Source organism: Kogia breviceps, chromosome X, assembly GCF_026419965.1.
Source record: "Kogia breviceps isolate mKogBre1 chromosome X, mKogBre1 haplotype 1, whole genome shotgun sequence".
NCBI lineage: Eukaryota > Metazoa > Chordata > Mammalia > Artiodactyla > Physeteridae > Kogia > Kogia breviceps.
Window position 1 is genome coordinate 71,025,946 of NC_081330.1, and position 21,945 is coordinate 71,047,890.

Consider the following 21,945-nt stretch of genomic DNA (forward strand, 5'->3'; position numbering starts at 1 on the left):
AATTCAATGGGGAAAGAATAGTCTTTTCAACAAATGGTGCTGGGACAATTGGATCTCATGCAAAAAAAAGTGGTTTTGGACCCATACCTCACACCATATACAAAAGTTAAGTCCAAATAGCCTAAACGGTCTAAATGTAAGAGCTTAAACTATAAAACGCTTAAAAGAAAACATAGATGTAAATGTTCACAACCTTGAATTAGATATTGCTCTCTTAGACATGACACCAAAAGCACAAGCAACAGAATAAATATAGATAAATTGGATTGCATCAAAATTTAAAACTTTTGTGCTTCAAAGGACACTATCAAGAAAGTGAAAGACAACCCATAGAATGGGAGAAATTTTTGCAAGTCATGTATCTGATAAGGGACTTATATTTATAATATATCAACACTTACAAATCAATATTTAAAAGAAAAATGACTCATTTTAAAAATGAGCATAGACCTTGGCATAGACCTTGCTCTAAAGATGATATACAAATGGCCAAAAAGCACATGAAAAGATACTCAACATCATTAGTCATCAGTGAAATGCAAATCAAAACCACAATGAGATACCATTTTATACCCACTAGGATGGATATAATAATTTTTTTAAAAAAAACAACAGAAAATAATAAGTGTTGGTGAAGATGTGGAAGAAGAATTGGAACCCTCATCTGTTACACATTGCTGGGGGGAATGTAAAATGGTGCAGCCCCTGTGGAAAACGGTCAGGCAGTTCCCTCAAAAGGTTAAACAGAGAGTTACTATATGACCCAGCAATTCTACTCCTAGGTATATTAGAAAAATGAAAACATGTCCACAGCAGCATTTCTCATATTAGCCAAAAATTATAGAAATAACCCAAATGTCCATCAACAGATGAATGGAGAATAGATAAAGAAAATGTGGTATATACAAACAATTGAGAATTATTTGGCCATAAAAAGGAATGAGGTACTAATACATGGATGAACTTTGAAAACATTATGCTAAATGAAATGAAAGAAGCCAGTCACAAAAGATCACATATGATTCCATTTATATGAAAGGTCAAAATTAGACAAATCTGTAGAGACAGAAAGTAGGTTAGTGGTTGCCAGGGGCTGGAGGTTGAAGAGTGGTGGGAATAGGTAGTAACTGCTATTGGGTACAGTGTTTCTTTTGGGGATGATGAAAATGTTCTAGGGAATTCCCTGGTTTTCCAGTGGTTAGGACTGCATGCTTTCACTGTCGAGGGCCCGGGTTCAATCCCTGGTTGGGGAACTAAGATCCCACAAACCACACGATGCAGTCAAAAAAAATGTTCTAAAATTCATTGTGGTGATGGTTGCACAACTCTGTGAGTATACTAAAAGCTTTTGAATTGTACACTTTAAATGGGGGAATTGTATGGTATGTGAATATTGAAAAGTTGTTTTTTAAAAAATATTTTTTTAAAAGATTTTTTAATGGAGCCATAGCCATTGATGATGACCAGCTGCAGATTTTTGAGTAGTATCCTCTGTTAGTTGCTTCTGAGAAGTTGATAAAGATAACAGAGAAAAGACTTTTGGATATCATGACACAGAGGTCTCTCTCCCTTCAAGAAAGCAGTTTCAGGAGAGCAGTGAGATCAAAAACTGGATTGTAAGAAGTATGTAGAGGTGGCCAATAAGTAGACAAATTTGGCAGTGTTGAAAAGGGGACGAAGAAGTGGACAACTTGTAACCTAAAGGAACTGAATCAGTAGGAAGACAGAGACTAAAGATGTAAGAAAGAGCTCATTGGTGATACATGGCCCTTAGAGCAACAGGAAAGAGAATCTAGTGCCCAGCTGGTGAAACTAGCCTCAAGGAAGAGAAGGAATATGAGGGAAGACATTTTCAGGTAAAGAAAATAGGTAAAAGAAGGCATTTATTAGACATAGCTTCAACCAGCTCACTCAAGCATGAGGCAGAAAAAGTTTGATCTTGAAAGATACACCTCAAACTGTTTCTCATCGTTGACTGAGCTGATTGAAACTATGTGTAGTGAATCAGGAGTTACCTCTGGAGAGGGAGTAGAGATGGAGAAAAGGAGATTTTTTTCCCTTTTATCTGATAGACTTTTATGTTTGATTTTTTAGCATGAAGAATATACTCATTATATTTGTATTTTTTAAAAAAATCAGAATAGATGCTGCAAGAAATGTAGTTGTTTACCAATTGGAGGTGAAGCAAAGGAACTGCCAAATTACACTGTGTACAAAATACCCTACCTTTTTCAAAGCTTCTAATTACCCTTTTCTCTACCCATCTGAAGCCCTCTTCATCAGAACTCCCTGAGGACTCATTTTCCCTTCCTGGTTATCATTAAAACAACTCTCCCAGAAACACCTGCCTCCCTTTATCCTTTCCTCCCTCCCAGTACCAAATATTCATGACTGTAATATGTATATGCTTTTCTTGTGTGTCAGTGTATATTGCCCTATCGATTCTACCATAGGAATATCTCCCAAATCCATCTCTTCCTCCCGACCCTTGCTGCCACTGGCCTGGATGGTTGCAAAAAACCTCTTGATAACCTTCACTGTATCCCACGCTGTAATCAGAGGATCTTTTCAAAATGTAAATTTAACCATGCCTTGTGCATGTGGTGCGCATGCATGTACACACACACGTTTGAGACATTTCATACCCTTTAATGAATTCTTAATTCTTTTCTATTGAAGTATAGTTGATTTACAATGTTGTGTTAGTTTCTGATGTACAGCAAAGTGATTCAAATATTCATATATTCTTTTTCATATTCTTTTCCATTATGGTTTATTACAGGATATTGGGTATAGTTCCCTGTGCTATATAGTAGGACCTTGCTGTTTATCTGTTTTATAGATAGTAGTTTGTATCTGCTAATCCCAAACTCCTAATTTATCCTTCTCCAACTGCCTTTCCCTTTTGGTAATTGTAAGTTTTCTATGTCTGTGAGTCTATTACTGTTTTGTAAATAAATTCATTTGTGTCATATTTTAGATTCCACATATTTGCCTTTCTCTGTCTGACTTACTTCGCTTAGTATGATAATCTCTAGGTCCATCCATGTTGCTGCAAATGGCATGATTTCATTCTTTCTTATGGCTGAGTAGTATTCCAGTTACATGTATATATACATACACACACACACACACACACACACATACATACCATGTCTTCTTTACCATTCATCTATCAATGGACATTAAGGTTGTTTCCGTGTCTTGGCTGTGAACATTGGGAATGCATGTACCTTTTCAAATTAGAGTTTTCTCTGTATATATGCCCAGGAGTGGGATTGCTAGGTCGTATGGTAGCTCTATTTTTAGTTTTTTAAGGAACGTCCATAGTGTTCTCCACAGTGGCTGCACCAGTTTACGTTCCCACCAACAGTGTAGGAGGGTTCCCTTTCCTCCACACCATCTCCAGCATTTGTTATTTGTAGACTTTTTAATGATGGCCATTCTGACCAGTGTGAGGCAGTTTTAATTTGTATTTCTCTAGTAATTAGTGATGTTGAGCATCTTTTCATGTGCCTCTTGGCCATCTGTATGTCTTCTTTGGAGAAATGTCTATTTAGGTCTTCTGCCCATTTTTTGATTGAGTTTTTTGGTTTTTTTGATATTAAACTATATGAGCTGTTTGTATATTTTGGAAATTTAGCCCTCGGTCAGTCCATCATTTGCAAATATTTTCTCCCATTCCGTAGGTTGTCTTTTCATTTTGCTTATGGTTTCCTTTGCTGTGTAAAAACTTATTAAGTTTGATTCAGTCCCACTTGTTTATTTTTGCTTTTATTTCTATTGCCTTGGGAGACTGACCTAAGGAAAACATTGGTATGATTTAGAGACATTTCATAGCCTTTAAGTAAAAGTCCAAACTGCCTGGCCTATCTGGCCCTTTGTGCTCTAACCCACGTTTACTTCACCAGCCTCACTCCCACCACTCCCTGCTCCAAGCCTTCATGCTCTGATGTGTGCAGTTCCTTCTGTAAACCTAGTCCCTTACCCATAACCCCCACAACCCTCCCTGCTTCCAGTTTCCATACCTTCACCCCAATGTGCCTGTAAACGTCTCCTAATCTTTTATTTATTTATTTATTTTACTTTTTATTTCAAGATAATCATACATTCACATAAAGTTGTAATGAAATGTACGGGGAAGTCTCTTCTTCCTACAGCCTCCTCCAATGTTGCCATCTTGTACAATTATAGTATAACATCAAAATCAAGAAGTTGACATTGGTACAATCTATAGAGCTTATTCAGTCTTCACCAGTTATACATGCACTCGTGTGTGTGTGTGTGTGTGTGTGTGTGTGTGTGTGTGTGCATAGCTTTGCATAACCACAACCACCAGCACAGTCAAGGTACAGAACTGTACCATCACCACAAGGCTCTCTCATGCTACCCTTTTATAACCACACTCATCCCTAACCCCTGACAACTACTAATCTCTTCTCCATCTCTCTAGTTGTTTCACCAATGGTGTATAAGTGGAATCATGCAGTACGGATTTTGAGATTGGCCTTATTCACCAAGCATCATTCTCTTGAGATCCATCCAAGTTTTTTGCATGTATCAAGAGTTTATTTCTTTTTATTGATTAGCAGTATTCCAGTGGTATGGGTGTACTGCAATTTGTTTAAGCATTCACTTGTTGAAGTACATCTGAGTTGTTTCCAGTTTGGGTTGTTAAAAATAAAGCTGCTATGAACATTCATGTACAAGTTCCTATATGAAAATAAGTCTTAACTTCTCTGGAATAAATGCCCAAGAGTGCAATTTTTAGATTGTATGGCAAGTCCATTTTTAGTTTTGACAGGAACTGCAAAATTATTTTCCAGAGTGGCTATACCATTCTACATTCCCACCCAAAAGGTCTCTGTGTGATCTAGTTTCTCCACATCCTCACCAGCAATTGATATTTTCACTGTTTTTCATTTTAGCCACTTTGATAGGTGGCTCATTGTACTTCTCATCTTTAAAACCTGACAAGAGTTACTCTACTTCCTCCTCTGTGCCGTCACTGATATTTCATTTATCATTGTGTTTTAATTATTTATCAATATAGTCCGAGTCTTCCCCTCTGTTCTGAGCTACGTGAAGATAAGAGCTGTGCCATATTCGTCATTTTTTTTTTTTCCTGCAGCATCTGATACAGTTACATACTGGACACACAGAGGGCACTCAGTAAATGTGTGCAAAGTGAGGGAAAGAAAGAAAATGAAAAAAAAAAGTTAGTCTTGCTTGCCTCCCCCTCCTCCCCGTTAAGCTGTAAACCTTTTAAAAACAGAAATCACACCTTCTTCTGTGTCTCCCAGCAGCAACTAATAGGGTGCTCTGTACTGTGTAGCTGCTCAATAAATGTTGGCTAACTATTCAGGTGGCTTATCTTCCCTCTGCACCCAGGAGATAAGCACATGAAAGAGAGAATAGGCCCGAATATTCCTGTATTAAAGATCATATGTCATAAGTTTTATAATATTCTTATAATCTCCACAATCACTGAATATTTGTGTAGATGAGAAATCAAAACAAAACAGTCTTTTGAATCAAAGAATGCCTCTGCAACTGAGCACTTTTCAATAGTTTGAATACCCTGGTTACATATGAATTTTGGAGGACAGCATTTCATATCCCTGCATTCTTTTTGCAGTTTCAGAAGGATCTGGAATTTTTCTATTTTACTGAACTGGTATAATTTGACATGTTGATTATGAAGGGGTCATTAACTCCAAACATTTTTTTATCACTTTTTGACTCTGCATTTTCTCAACTCTGAAGTATGTTAATTTGCACTTGTTTATATGTCTCTGTAAGAGTTACTCAAGCCCTCGAGGACTGGTATATGTTTTGTCTGGGAGCTAGATTGTAAGCCCCTTGAGAGCAGGGACCTTATAACTCCTAGGAATGCATCCTGGACATTGTCAACATTCAATTAATGATAATACTAGAAACTTGCCTAAGGTCATCTGTCACAATAACAACTTCCTTTTCATCTCTAAGGCTTCTAACTGTCAGGAAAAGCTCTTAGGTTGATTTGATAACATTGAATGTTTCTACCCAAAATTATGCTCGTTATTACCCACTACAATTTGTTCTTTGGAGTGCTTTCAGATTTATAATTTTGGATCAGTTATTATGGTTCCCTTCCCTCTAATACCCTGGTTACATACAAGTTTGGGAGGGCTGCATTTCATAACCCAGAAGTCTTTTAGCCTAATACAAAGCAAGCTGATAACATCTATGCTTTCAAAGTATTTAATTCTCTTCACCAACCCTCATTGATAACTAGGTGGTAAACTCCAAGTATATTGACAATCTTAGCTTATCAGAAATAATCCTTAATTCAGTGTATTGTCCTATTTTCAGAGATTATAAAATGGAGTAAATCTGTACTAAACCAGTCCTATGGCTGTTGAAGTTAAATTGATATGAATACTTAAAGGAAGTCTGAGTTCTAAAACAGAAAAGCAAATTTGGTCCTTGGTGAGGATGGAGGTAGGGGGAAATTTTTTTGTAAGTCAGGTTTTTTGAGATACAATTTACATGCAGTCTGATTTACCCCTTTTTAGATAGAAAGTTTGATGCGTCTGACAAGCTGGATTTTTTTTTCCCTTCACTATACCTCCCACTACCCTCCACAACCACCCTTAGACCAAACCGCCCTATCTTTTTGTGACATTTTGTCTCCTTTTTCTTTTCCAGTGTACTAAAGGAGGTGTACATAGCCTTTAATCCCAAAGCAGTGGTCTTACAGCTGGGAGCTGATACAATAGCTGGGGATCCCATGTGCTCCTTTAACATGACTCCAGTGGGAATTGGCAAGTGTCTTAAGTACATCCTTCAGTGGCAATTGGCAACGCTCATTTTGGGAGGAGGTGAGTACAAAGGAAGGTCACCAGGAGAATTTGTTGACCTTCCCCCATGTTTTGTCCATTGACACTGAGGAAAACTTGGCTTTCTTAGATTGGATAATACCAACCTGCCCATGGTCCAGAAGCCTGAGTCAATGAACTCTGCCACCTTCACAGTTCAGCATAAGGAAGTACTCTGACACACTTCTCCTCCTCAGCCTGGCATGTGCATTGACTCCTTGGCACTCTGAAGTCTAAGTTTCCATTCCTGAAGCAAAGGTGCTTTGGTTAAAGGTGACATCAGATCTTATTAAGAATAGAGACTGTTAACCCCAGTGGACTTTGATCCATCTTCTCTCAGTATAGCCTTTGAGTCCCAGTTCTAATTATCTTTTGGAAACATACCACTAAAATTCTAACCCTACTCACATATAAGTAGTAAACACATGAATTAATTGAATATCTAAGCTGAATTAAAGAACAACTTCTCCCCCACTAAAAAAGCATGGATTTGTTACAATAAAGCAAAATTGAGAGATCTAAAGTGTCTCTTGGGCATTTTTGCCTTCAGTGTATACTGATGTTTTGTATTACTTAACCAACAGAAAGCTGGGTCTATTCAATAGAAGCATTTACACATTTGTGAAAGGAACCTTTCACAAACCTCAACTACCTTTGAAGGTGCCTTGCTTAGAATCTTCTGTCTATATGGCACAACCTTTATTACATTAGATGAATGGACTGGTGTGTTAAAATAACATGATCAAGCAGATTGAGCTTAAAATATATGTTATGGAAGCACTAATAGTTTGTTGTCAAACTGTTGTAAAAACCAAATTAGAGGAGATTGTGGGAAGGCCTTATGAAAATGAGTGAGCATTCAACACAAATACATAAGCTTGGTCCTTGGGCGGCCTCAAACCCTAGAGGGATCGAAATTAAAGGTGCTTACAAGAGACAACCTCTTATGAAAAGCTGGCAAGAAATGTATTAACTTCAACTCAAGGAAAAGATAAAATTGATAGGTGCTGCGGACATATTACTTTCCTTGACAGCACTAAAGACAGTGATTATGACACAGGTAGGGCCACGGGGAAGAAAAAAAGCCCTTTCCTCAATATACATCTGTGTGAATCCGACTTTTGTTTGAGGCTACAGCCTTTACTTAGCACTTTCAAAGCCTCTTTGCCTTCTCAGCCCCAAGTCTTGGCTTTTGAATATATAACTCTTCTTATGCAATATGTGTATTCCTGAAAATACCTGTGCATAAATAGAATTTTTGCAAATCAAATCATACTGTATGTATGCCAGAGAGAGCTTGCTACTTAAAACCTATGGGGACTCTTTTTGAAATCAAATAATCATACCCAATAATTTGATCTGATAAATTCAGATTTTCCATGTCAGGAGTGTTTAAAGTAATACCTGTACTATTTCACTTCAATTCTCAACCCCCAGTAACACATAGACAATTGGCAGAGATGGCCACATTCCCAAACTTCAGTGGATCCCATTGAGGCCCAAAAGACACATTGCAGAAGCCTCAGCTTCCCTGACCTTTCAAGGAATAGAAAGGCTTAAGAAAAGGGCGCCATATGTTTCAATCTATACATGTTATTCCAGTGTAATTATTAATAGTGTCCCTTTTTTACTCTTAAAAGTGTACCATTGTGGATGATAAATGATATGGTCACCCTACCTAAAATAGACCAGATTCTATTTCCCTCAGGCTGCACTGAGGTTAGGAAATCTTTCCATTTTATCCTTACATTCTTGGAATTTAGTTAAGGCCAAATGTTCTAGTGCTTGCATGGCAGAACACATCTATTCAGCACAAAAATATGCTGATTATTAGCCAGTATAATATGGCTGCTGGGTGACTGTGACAGGACCTGACGAGGTGAGTCAGAGTGTCAATCAGCACTCCCTTTCTCATCTCATTCTCTTTGATCTCTGCCACTAGGCCTGTATTTTGTGGAGAAAAGGAATGCTGAAATGAAAAGGAAGAAGTCTGTTTCTGTCAGCATTTTCCTTTTCTCTTTCCTGGAGGTTTCCAGGGCTATATCTGCTAATAGCTTTAATATACAAGTCACATCCAGCAGTCATTTTATAGAATTGTTACAAAATTCATCACAGAAACCTTCACTTTGAGTAGGTAGGTCACCTCAGAAGATCTGGGTTCCAGGGATCTCAATCTTACCAATGACTCTTGGTGGAATTGAGGACCTTGGAGTCCTCGGGTGTATATTTGTTCAGAGATGAGGGCCTTTTTAATCTTTGTAGGCCTTGGACTTCCCAGTTCTACACTGTGCATGGTCTGACTAGTTCACTACAGACTGCCTACTAAGTAGTTCAAAAATATCATAAAGGGATGTTTAGGTGAAATTCTGCAAGTTAGAATTATCTTTCTAGCCCTTTTGTTAAAACATTTTTCTCTCCTTCCTTACCCTGCTTCCCTCTCCTGCTGTTCTGTGACTATTCTTTCCTAACTTCACAATTCTTGATGGAGACAGGAGGCTATAACCTTGCCAACACGGCTCGATGCTGGACATACTTGACCGGGGTCATCCTAGGGAAAACACTATCCTCTGAGATCCCAGATCATGAGGTAAGTAAGGCTCTGACAAGTCCTCTCTTCTTTAAGGGGAAGAGCTGAGTCATTCCACCTAATCAAAATCACGTCCTCACCACTCAATACCGTTTTGTTGAGAGACACTCCAATAACAATAACACACTGTCTTGGCAGAATAGTGGACTCTTGTTCCAAAATATCCAAGACCTTCTGCCTTTTTTTACAAGAGATCTCAAAGGCCAACCAACTTTAATTTCTCAATTAATTACAGAGACTGTGGGAAGGGGTCACCTGTTTACACAAAGAACTCTTTGGAATATGTGCATATTTTCATCCCCTAGACTCAAAAAAGAAGGGGCAATTTTTTTTAAATGTAGAAGCTGGGTTCTCCTCTATCTTTAAAAAGTCCTATTGGTGGTATGTCAAACCTCTGTTCTTTGATGGTAGTCCTGGTCTCTCAATTTTCTTTGGCTGATGTAAAATTTTAAAAACACACAGTCACCACCAAGACAGGTCTGGTATTTTTCCAGCGATTAGTGGTGCACAAAAGTTGGGGCAGGACCATCCAAAATGTGAAACATGTCATTTGAACCTTTGCCATTTTCTTTAGTCATATGAGGTGGGCTTTATGTTTTCCAAGGCATAGATGTCTATTCTAGTTTTCTCAAAACAGGTGTAATAGAAAACTCTCTGAGAGCTGTGAGTGTGCTGATGATCCCTTTATCTGAAGGTGTACCCCTTCTCTTCCCACCCACCCTGACACCTGGCAGGAAGCATGTTATCACAGATCAGGATGTGTAGCTGCAGGCTTTAGACTGTGACTTATAATAATGCATCAGTGGCTGCAGCCCCACCTTCTCAAGCCATCTCCCAAGGAGTCGAGATGGTACTTGGGTTATAACATTTTGATTCCTGCTTGATGCAGAAGCTGTACACTTGGGAGCATTATGCTTTTTCAAGTTACTATTATTTTTTAAAAACTAGAAACAACTTAAACTAATCTCCTTCCAATTTTCTTCTAACCACAGATGAGGTATAATATGTATCTCAAAAAAACCACTCAATGTGTCTAGAATACAAAAAGAAGGCACTTTATAATTTGAGACAATTTGCTGGTGTCAGGGTTAATAGAAGTCTCTTTTCTTGACTTGACTTACCTTTATTCAGTATTTGGAAGCTTTATGAAATATAAAGGTAAGCGAACAAATTACATTCGTGAACAAATTTAATCGCTGTTATTGCCGTGGGGATATCTCAGATTGCATTGCAATTTAAAGTGCTGAGACTTTAAAAACTGATCAAGTTATGTCAAAAAGTAGTTTTAAGATGTAGAAGCCTGAATTGAGAATGAGTGTTCTGTTCCTAGGAAACAATGCAAATCTATAGATTCATCTATCTTAAAAGGTTGATAAAATTTTAATAAAGGTGAATACTGCCTCTGGTACCTGGAGATGCCTGGCTGGTTGTGGACTTGGCCTTCTAGATAGACATGTCCTGTCTTTATACTGATATAGCCTGCCAGGTTAAATGAGATATAATATATGTCAGGTGCCTAACACACAGTTCTTGGCACACAACAGGCATTTTTGAAATGCAAGTTTTCTCCTTCCCCTTTGTATGCTCCTAAAAACTTCTTATACCCAGACATTTATGACTTCGTCATTCATAAATTTGTCCAAACCCTTTCGAATCCCTTCTGTCATATCCTTCTTGTATAAGAGATGTGAGTCATCCAAGAGGGAACAAAGAAGAAAATTGAAATGACAGTCTTCCAGGTACAATAAGATAACATTTTAATGAAAATTGCCAAAAATAGCCCACACAGTGTAAAGGCGTATATAAGTTTTGTGCCACAATACACAGTTGCACACAAATATCCTTGCAGTCCTCTGTAATCAGATCAACAAATGGTGGCTCAAAAAATATTTACTGAGCACTCGTTGTGTGCCAGGCACTATGCTAGGTGTCTTGGAAGATACAAAGACACTAAGACCTCATCCCCTACCTCAAACAGCCTGAGATAAAGGGGGGTATGAGTGCTGGGGAGATATGTAGATACACAAATAAATATATTACACAGCAGAATAAAACCCACAAGATATAGGAACAATGGCTATGAAGATATGCCTCAAATATAAACGGGATACAAAGGAGTGCACAAAATACCCTGCCCTCCATGAGCTGAAAATGTAATTGAGAAATCTAATTGGTGAAAAGGTCAGGACAGTGCAGCAGGCAGCCACAGTCTGCTGGCTAACCCCCTCACTGTCTTCCCTCTCAGTCTCGGCTTTTGTTCTTCTGTCTCCTAGGATAATAATCCTCCTCCTCCAGATGCCCTTTCCCCACCTCTCTATGATCTTCCTCAGTCCAGCTTAAAGCCCTATGCCTTTAAAAATCCCTTACCTAAATATACCAAGGCCCTTTGAGCTCTTCCTTCACGTTCATTTGTTCTTTTCATTCCTTTACCAAATATTCATTGGGCCCATACTACTTGCCAGGCCCTATTCAGACCCGATACAGGGATACAAAGACTAACAAGATAAGCCCAGTGCCCTAAAAATTCTCATCATCTAATAGAGGGGACAGAACAATGTGTTCAACCCAGGACAGATGAGGAGCGTAGAGGAAATGTTTCATCGAGACTTTAAATTGAATATTGGAGGTTGATTGGGAGTTTGCCAGGTGAAGAAGATGGAAAGGTATTCTGGGCAGAAGGGATAGAAATTGGAAAGGACCTGGTGCCTCGTGGGACCAGAGAGAAGTTTGATATAGTGGAACACAGGGTTTATGAGAGAGAGAGAAGGATTAAGGCTTGAATGGAAATTGGAGCCAGATTATGAAGAACCTTGAATGATGCACTAAAGAGCTTACACTTTCTTCTGTGAAAACAGATGAGCTTTGGTCTTTAGACAGCTCACTTGATAGAGCATGGAAGATAGATTGCAAAAGGGAGAGAGCTGAGAAAGTCAAACCTGTTAAGAGGTTCAAGGACACTCCTATCACACTCAAGTCTGTACCATTCCTTTGGTCATCTATGGTTTCGGTTGTCTGCATCCCCCTTCAGTGCTCATCAGAGTGTTAACACCCACCAAGTTGGTGTTCATTCATTGAATGAACAATTGAATCAATGAGTGTTTGAATAATAAGTGTCTCAACATTCATACTGGAAAACTTATATTTTTAAGATGGAAGAATTGGAAGCATAATCTAGCCTTTTTCTGGAAACTATTTAACCCCAGTAGTGACTACCCATTCTTTGCAAGAAGTACCAGCTATCCCAGTAGGAAATAGATGTATCCATGGGAAAACACTAGATCACCAATGAAAGGAAGAGAGTTGGGAAGGCAAGTATTGGAAGTGATTAGTGGTGAAATTTCATCATAACCCTCTTGAGATACAAAACCAATCATGCCCTAAAGCCATTGATCAAGGAGTTAGTTCCAGCCCAGGAATTGGGGAGCCAGGTTGGCCAGCCAGGCATGGAATAAGGAGGCATTCCCACTGGAAGAAGAGTTGGGCCCAGCGGGGAAGGTGAGAGGAATGGACCCTGCCCATACGACTGGCCCAAGTATCTCTACCATAGGGAAAGCCCAAAGGTGACATGGAGTCCCATAAAAAGACCAGTATGTGGCTAATTTATCAAATCACCCACTACATGTAATAAGGCTTATGGACTATTATATAAGAATGTTGTGTAATCCAGTAATACTATTTGGATCCTATGATCTAGTATAGAGTAAGAGTTATATTATAGACAGTTATATTCATTTATACATATATATATACAGATATATCAGGTATGTGTACATACCTGAATCATAAAGTAGATCTTTAAACAAAATTTAGTGAACAAAAATATTTATTTAAATAGACTCCTTTTGATGGACTGATTAACAAGTTATGTGTCATTCATATGAGGGAATATAGCCACTGAAAAGAATTAAGTTGATTTATATACAAGTGTATGTTACTAATGTAAAACAGTCTTGCATTGCAGTCTATAGGTTACAGTGAATTCATAGATTGATTTGGGGCAAAATAATATCTTAATATTTACTCCTTCAGTACATGAATTTGCTATCTCTTTCCATTTACTTAAGTCTTTAATTTCAAATTTTAATTTATACTTTTCAGTGAACAGGTCTTACACAAATTTTGTTAAATTTATCCCTAAGTATTTCATGACTTTGATGTTGTTATAAATGGTATTTTAAATTTTAATTTCTAATTGTTTGTTGCTAGAATATAGAAATACAAGTAAAATTGGTTTTTTTATATTTATCTTGAATAATGTAACATTGCTAAACATTAGCTCTAGTAACTTTTTTGTAGATTCTTTAGCATGTTCCATGTATACCAGCATGTCATCTGTGAATAAAGAGACTTTTACTTATTCCTTTACAATCTTCATGCCTTTTATTTCTTTCTTGCTTTATTACACTGGTTGGGACCTCCAATGCAATGTTGAATAGAAATGGTGAGAATGAACATCTTTGTCTTGTTCCCAATCAGTGGGGGAAAGCACTTAATCTTTCACTATGAAGTGTAAAGATAGTGGTAGGGATTTTTTTTTTTTTAATATCCTTTATTAGGTTGAGGAAGTTCCTTTCTATTCCTAATTTACTGAGAATTTTCCTCACAAATGAGTGTTGAATTTTGTCAAATGCTTTTTCTTCATCTATTGAAATGGTCATATGGTTTCCTCTTATTCTGTTAATACAGTAAATTGCATTAACTGTTGCTTTTTTTATGTTAAACTAACCTAGCATTCCTGAGATAAACCATACTTTGTCATGGTATATTACCCTTTTTATATATTGCTGGATTCAGTTTGTTGAAATTTTGTCAAGGATTTTTGTGTCTATGTTGATGAGGGACACTGACCTGGTTTGTTTTTTTGTTTTTTTGTTTTTTTCTTTTCTTGTAATGTCTTTGTCTGGTTTTGGTATCAGGGCTATGCTGATCTTATAAAATGACACTTGGGCAGTATCCCCAAGTCTGCTGTTTTCTGAAAGAGTTTATGTAAAATTGATACTGTGTCTTACTTAAATGTTTGATAGAATTTGTTAGTGAAAATATTTGAGCCTGGAGTTTTGTTTGTGGGAAGGTTTTTAATTATGAATTCTGTTTCTTTAATAGTTACATGGCAAGTCAGATTTTCTATTTCTTCTTGCTTCCTTGTTGATAATTTGTCTTCAAGGAATTTGCTTATTCACTCATAATTTTCCCTTATTCTTTTAAAGTCTATAGGTCTATAGGAGCTATAGTGATGTCCCCTCTTTAATTTCTAGTATTGCTAATTTCTTCCCTTTTTCCTTGATCATTTTAGCTTATGGTTTAGCAGATTTAGTGAACTGTATTTTTTGTCAGAGAACCAGCTTTTAGTTTCATTGACTTTATTTTTCTCTTTTCTATTTCATTATTTCTGCTCATATCTTTGTTGTCCTTCCTTCTACTTATTTTGCATTGATGTTTAGTTCTTTTTCTAGTTTCTTATGGTAGAAACTTAGTTCATTGATTTCAAGCCTTTCTTCTTTTTTAATATAAGTATTTTATGCTGCAAATTTGCATCTAAACACTGCTTTAGCTGCATCCCACAAATTTTGATATTCTCTTCATTTCCATTTGATTCAAAATAGTTTCTAATTTTCTTCTTTGACTGATGTGTTATTTATAAGTGTGGATTTTTTAAAATTTATTTCCAAATATTTGAGGACTTTCCAGATATTTTTCTATTTATATTAACTTTAATTTTGTTGAGCTCAGAGAACATACTTTGCATGATTTCAGTCCTTTTATATTTATTGAAATTTGTTTTATGGTCCAGCATATGATCTATCTTGGTGAATGTGTCATGCAATTCATAAAGAATGTGTATTTTGCTGTTGCTGGGTAGCATTTTCTATCATTGTCAATTAGGTCAGGTTGGTTGAGAGTGTTATGTCATCTATATCCCTACTGGTATTTTGTCTGCTTGTTCTGTCAGTTACTGAGAGAGTTGAAATCTCAACCATGATTTTGGATTTGGCTATTTTTCCTTTTAGTTGTGTCTGTTTTGGCTTTATGTATTTTTGAAGCTTTGTTATTTGATATACACACTTAGGGTTGTTGTATCTTCTTGATGAATTGACCCCTTTATTCCATCTTTATTTCTGGTAATATTCCTTGTTCTAAAGTCTACATTGTCTGATTTTAATATTGTTGTACATGCTTCATTATGATTATTATTTGTATGGTATATCTTTTTCTGTCCTTTTACTTTTAAGCTATTTATGTCTTCATATTTACAATGGATTTCTTGTAGACAGCATATAGTTGGGTTGTGATTTTCTTGTCCAGCCTGACATTCTCTGCCATTTAGTTGGCATGCCCAGACCACTTATCTTTAAATTAATTATTTATACCTTCAGGTTTAAGTCCATCTTCCTATTTGTTTTCTATTTGTCCCCTCTGTTGTTTATTTCTTACTTTCTATTTTCCTGCCTTCTTTTGAATTAAATGAATTTTTTAAGGATTCCATTTATTTTCTATATTTGCTTATTAGCTATAACTCTGTTTTAATTTTTTGTGGTTGTTCTGGGGTTTACAGTATGCATTTTCAACTTATCATAGTCTACCTTCAAAGAGTATTACACTACTTCATGTGTAATATAGCACCCTTGTGACAGTATTTTTCCCTTTTACTTCCATGTGCTATTGTAGTCATATATTTTACTTTTGCGTATGTTATAAACCCCATGATACATTGTTATTATCTTTTAAGCTGTCAATTATATATTTTAAATTTTTTAAATATTTATTAATTCATTTAAAATAAGACTAATATTGCCTGTGCATGTTAGCACAAATAACGTTTTAATTTTTTTTTAAACTGTATTTTCCAAGACAAAAAAAATTTCATGAGAAGAATGGTAATGCTACACATTTTTGCACATCTTTATAACATCTGGCTTAATAGATGACAGCTGACTTCTCATACTTGCTTCTACATTCAATGTGTTTTGATATTATTTTTGTTAATGTATATGGAGAAACTCCAACTTCACATAAATCTGTAGATGAAAAAGGGAAGTGTATTTTAATAACCTTTACAGGTCATTATGGATATTCTTCTTTGATACTACACAAAAACTCTACAAATGGTAGTTTCTTAAAGGTTAATGCTGTGTGGAATCTGAAAACATATCAGTGAACTTTGCATGTACTGTTACATTAAAATTCATTGATCATCTTGTACTCTGAAGGGATATTTGACCCATCTTATTCATATTGATTATTTGGAAAATATCAGTTCACTAAGTTATACAAATATTACAAATGTTGAAACACTTTATGCAGTATCAGAAATCACATTAAACTGATATGAATGCTGATTTCATTGGAACAAAGCTTAAGTTTGGGGAAACTGTCAAGCTTATAGTGGCAGAGTGAAGTTTTTCAGAATTCTGATTTTCTCTCAAAAACGTGTGAGGGACTTCCCTGGTAGTCCAGTGGTTAAGACACCACACTTCACTACAGGGCGCACAGGTTCAATCCCTGGCTGGGAAACTAAGATCCCACATGCTGTGTGGCATGGCCAAAAAAAACAAAGTGTATATTATCATTGGCAACAAATAGTGTCAGTTATTGATATTTAACCTAAATTGGTAGGCTCACTTCATTTTTGAGAACATATCTGCCAAACATCCGAGTATTTAATCATGGTTTCTCCATTAGTTATTCTTCCTCACAAAAATGGTTTTCCATGAAAAGTAGCTGTTTAGGTAACAACTTAACCACAGATATGCTTTTCCTCAAGACAACTTCCTATTTTGTCACACAGAATATTAAATCCAGGATCAAGATTTGATAATTTTTAGTGCTTTGCCAAAGCCATTCTTAAGTGAAATGGGATTTTTTCTTTTTACTGTGTGTACATGGCAACAAAGAATACAATAAATGCTGGTATACTTTGGTACTACTCCCTTAATTTATATACCATGGTTCCGGCAGTTTTACCCACCATTGCTTTTGCACATTCATACGAATATAGTTGCTCTGGCATAAACCATATTTTATATTCATATATATATATATCATATATACCATAACCAAAAATATATACCATAAACATATATATACATAAATATATAATATAAAATATATAAGTTGCTCCAGGATAAATGAGATTGAAACAAGTTATTCAGCACTTTCAATATTTTAATACCACTTGTGATTGTTGCTAACCATTCACATAAAAAAGGTCTTCTTCAAAGATTAGTGCTGATACCATATGACTACAAGCAGAACAGTAAGTCTAGCCACATTTATAGACTTGTCTGTATTTAAGGTGAAAGTACAGTTCCACAAATGAGATAATAATTGTTTCCCTGAAAACTAATGAAAGAAATCATAGAAGATCTAAATAAATTGAGAGATACTATATAAATGGAGTGGAGATTCAATATTGTAAACATACCACCTATGGGAGAAAATGTCATATAAGAAGAAAACCCAAAGAAAAAAATACTAAATCAAAAGATGGATTTAGCATAGTTGAAGGATATAAGATCAATACATAAAAATCAATTATATTTCTTTATACTAGCAATGAACAAATGGAGATGGAAATTAATGTTAAGAGAATGAAAGGACAGGCCACAGACTGGGGTAAAATACTTACAAATAGTAATCCAATAAAAAGGAGATATATCCGGAATACATAAATAACTCTCAAATGCAATATTAAGAAAATAAGCAACACAATAAAAAGTAAAAGAAAAAATAGCTAAATCTCCATGTTTAGAGCTAAATGTTTAAATAAATAAGTTACTGTGCCATTGAAAACAGGCAGTGCTATGAGTTATTTTGCTAACTTTTCATCCAGTGGGCATTGAGCAATGTCAACTAAGGCTTCACTGGTCTCTAAGCTATTATGTGCATTTCTCCAGCCCATGCAGTGCAATAACTTATGCATAAGATGCTTCAGTGGCTTTTTCATTTCTAGTTTGAAAAGCTCTAACAAACAATTTTTGGTTTTTAATAAGCTCATCATGTCTACACTTAAAATATTCAATTTCTTTCCCTTTCACTATGAATGAATGGTCTGAAAATGATGCCACAACTTAAATAATGAATTATTTTGAAACTATATGAAAGTGTTCTGTGGCTAAGACACTGCAAGGTAAATTAATGACATATATAAAGATAATTGTAATCATGTTTTCATTCATTACTTACAATTTCACCCCATGTTTATGAAGTAAATGTCTTCCTTCCATGAGTCAGACCCCTCACCAATACTGCAGTTTCATCTTTTTCAGCATCTTCAAACATAGATATTGCAGCTTGGGTTTGAGAAAGCAAGTCTTCTAATCTCCTTTATTAAGCCAACAATCTATATTCTTGTTGTGTTCTACCTAGGTGGAAGTAAAATTCTGGGATTTCAAAATAATGGTTTACTAAATAAAAAATAGTTACAGAGATTATAGCAGGTATGACTAAGGGTACATTTTCCATGTCCTTCTTGTGGTTAGGGAGTCCAGGTGCTGGTCATGGTGCCAGTACTTCAGAGGGGAGAACTGAGAAGCTTAAATGAAGGGATGGAAGAAAAGACCCAGAGCCCAATGAGGCAAGTGATCTCATAGGAGGGGCACCTGCTGTACGGACCCCAGCAGGAGATGCAGGGAGACTAGATAACTACTCATACCAACCAAGGGATGCAATGCTTAGGCTAGAATGCACCTATTAGCAGCTCTGGACCACACCTCCTATATCCGCAGCTAGGCCGTGCCACCTTTTGGCTGGACTGTGTTGCTCCACTTACTCTGCCACCAGGCTGACAGCCTTCCTCACTGCTCCATGGTCTTCAGTGGCACTCCTTTGCAGTCAGCACATATACAGCCACCACTGGACCTGCCTCTCTCAACACTGCCCTAAATTATCATTTAAAGAAATTTAAAGATGAGTAAAAAAAGATCTTTTATATTTACACTTTCCAGAATTTTTCAGTCCTTTGTGTAGGTCCAGGTTTCCATCTGGTAAAAGTTACATTCCTTTAAAGAACTTAAGAACTTAACTAAAACAACTTAAGTTTTCTCTTGGTATAGGTCTGCTAGCAACAATATCTCTTGGCTTTTGTTTGAAAAGTCTTTACTTTGTCTTAATTTTTGAAGGATATTTTCACTAGATATAGAGTTCTAAGTTGATATTTTTTTTCCTTCAGAACTTTGAAGATATCACTCCATTGTCTTCTTGCTTGCACATCTCCCCATGAGAAGTCTGCAATCATTCTTAGCTTTATTCCTTTGTATAATATATGCCTTTTCCCCCCTCTGGCTGCTTTTAACTTTTCTCTTTGTGACTAGTTTTCAGCAGCTTGATTAGTTTGTCCTGGTGTGGTTTTCTTTGTGTTTATCCTGTTTTGGTATTCATTCAGCTTCTAGTGTCTGAGGGTTTGAAGTTTTCATCAAATTTAGAAGTATTCCAGCCATTATTTATTTTCTGTCCTTTTTTTCTCTTCTACTTCTGGGACTCCAATTAAACCTGTTAGATCAGTTCTATTGTCCCATAGGTCACTGCAACCCCCTTTTTAAATTTTTTTAAATTTTTTAATTTTTTAATTTTTTAATTTTTATTTATTTTATTTATTTATTTTTGGCTGTGTTGGGTCTTCATTGCTGTGCATGGGCTTTCTCTAGTTGTGGCGAGCAGGGGCTACTCTTCGTTGCAATGCGTGGGCTTCTCATTGTGGTGGCTTCTCTTGTTGCAGAGCACAGGCTCTAGGTGCATGGGCTTCAGTAGTTGTGGCATGTGGGCTCAGTAGTTGTGGCTTGTGGGCTCTAGAGCGCAGACTCAGTAGTTGTGGCACATGGGCTTAGTTGCTCCATGGCATGTGGGATCTTCCCAGACCAGGGATCCAACCTGTGTCCCCTGCATTGGCAGGAGGATTCCAAACCACTGCACCACCAGGGAAGTCCGTGCAACCCCCTTTTTTTCAGTCTTTTTTTCCTCTTTACTATTCATTTTGGAGAGTTTCTATTGCTTTGCCTTCAAGTTTATTGATTTTTTGTTCTGCAGTATGTAACTGCTGTTAATCCCATCCAGTGAAATTTTCCTTTCAAATATTTGACTTTTCATCTCTATAATTTCTATTTTTAAAAATACTTTCCAAAGAAATTAAATCTTTTTAAAAAGCTAACCAAGAAAAACATCTTTCCGTTTCTCTTATTGTGTTCCTATTTTCTTTACATCCTTGAACATATGGAGCACATTTATAATAGCTGTTTTAAGGTGCTTGTCTAGAATTCCATTATCTCTGTCATTCCTGAGTCTGTTTCTGTTGACTGATTTTCTCTGGGTTGTAGATCACATTTTCCTGCTTCCTGGTATGTTTAGTAATTTTTTAATTCGATATTCAACATCATGAATTTTGCATTGTTGAGTGCTGGATTTTTTTGTATTGATTTAGAGAAGATTGTACTTTTTCTGATATTGTGGATATCAGATAAGTGGATAAGTTATTGTGGATCATTTTGATCCTTTCAAGGTTTGTTTATAAGCACATTTAGAGTAAATCTTGAGTAGCCTTTACTGTAGGGCTAATTTAGCCCATTTTGAAGGCACTGCTCTGACGTTTCTACTTATGCTCCATGTATTCAGTGAGGTCTCTCCACTTTGGTCCTGTGTGAACTCTAGGAAGTGTTCATCTTACAATTTCTCAGTAATTGTTTCCCTGGAAGTTTTTCTAGACTGTCTTTATGAAGTTTTACTCTGTACATGTTCATATTGGTATTCATCAAGAGACTCAAGGGGACCTCTATGCATACTTCTATTACTCTTTTTTTGGCTTAGCTCCATTCTCACAATTTCTAATTGCCCTGGCCTTTCAGAACTCCAGTTTCTGTCTTCTCTACTTGGAGATTGCTAGGATTGCATTCCTGTTCTACAGTCCAGGGATTACCTCCAGCCAGAAAGCTGGGGTGATGGTAGGGCTCACCTCATTTGTATCCCTTTTCTCTCAGATCACTGTCTTGTGTTGCCTCTTGTCCAGTGTCTGAAAATAAATGTTTCATATATTTTGTCAATTTTCCAGTTGTTTCCAAAGAGAAAATAATTCCACATCTTCTTTCCCCTCACAGCCAGAAGTGGAAGCCCTTTAATTATCTGCTCTTAATTTTTTTTTCTGCCTTCATTTTTGAAGAATATTTTTGTGGGATATAAAATTCTACATTGATAGTTTTTATTTTCTTCTGGCCTCCATTGTTTCTGATGGAAGGTCAGTCTTACCATTGTTTCCCTGTGTATAATATGTCTTATTTCTTTGGCTGCCTTTATAAATTTATCTTTGGTTTTCAGAACTTTGACCATGTGCCTTAGTGTACTTTTGTTTGTATTTACCCTGTTTGGGATTCCCTGAGTTCCTGGATCTGTGGGTTGCAGTTTGGGATATAATTTGGAAAATTATCAGCTGGTACTTCACTTTTCTCCCCCTGTTCTCTTTCTCCTGTCTTTCTGGGATACCAGTTACACATGTGTTGGATTAATTGATAGTGT

The 21,945-nt window shown here is 36.5% G+C and overlaps 1 protein-coding gene across 6 annotated transcripts in view; it reads left to right on the top strand.

Annotated features, from left to right (window-relative positions):
- Nucleotides 1-21,945, top strand: part of HDAC8 (histone deacetylase 8) — a 234,955-nt gene that overhangs the window by 88,297 nt on the left and 124,713 nt on the right. For 3 of the 6 annotated variants that reach the window (XR_010838576.1, XM_059050421.2, XM_059050425.2), the window contains exons 8-9: nucleotides 6,691-6,863; nucleotides 9,353-9,447. Coding sequence is in view for 5 of the 6 variants with exons in the window: in XM_059050421.2 (XP_058906404.1) it covers nucleotides 6,691-6,863; nucleotides 9,353-9,447 (268 nt within the window). In the remaining variant the exon portion in view is untranslated. Of the gene's footprint in view, nucleotides 1-6,690; nucleotides 6,864-6,951; nucleotides 7,380-9,352; nucleotides 9,448-10,084; nucleotides 10,485-11,720; nucleotides 13,161-21,945 lie in introns of those variants that run through there. The other 3 variants (XM_059050424.2, XM_059050437.2, XM_059050439.2) reach the window with 3 other exon arrangements.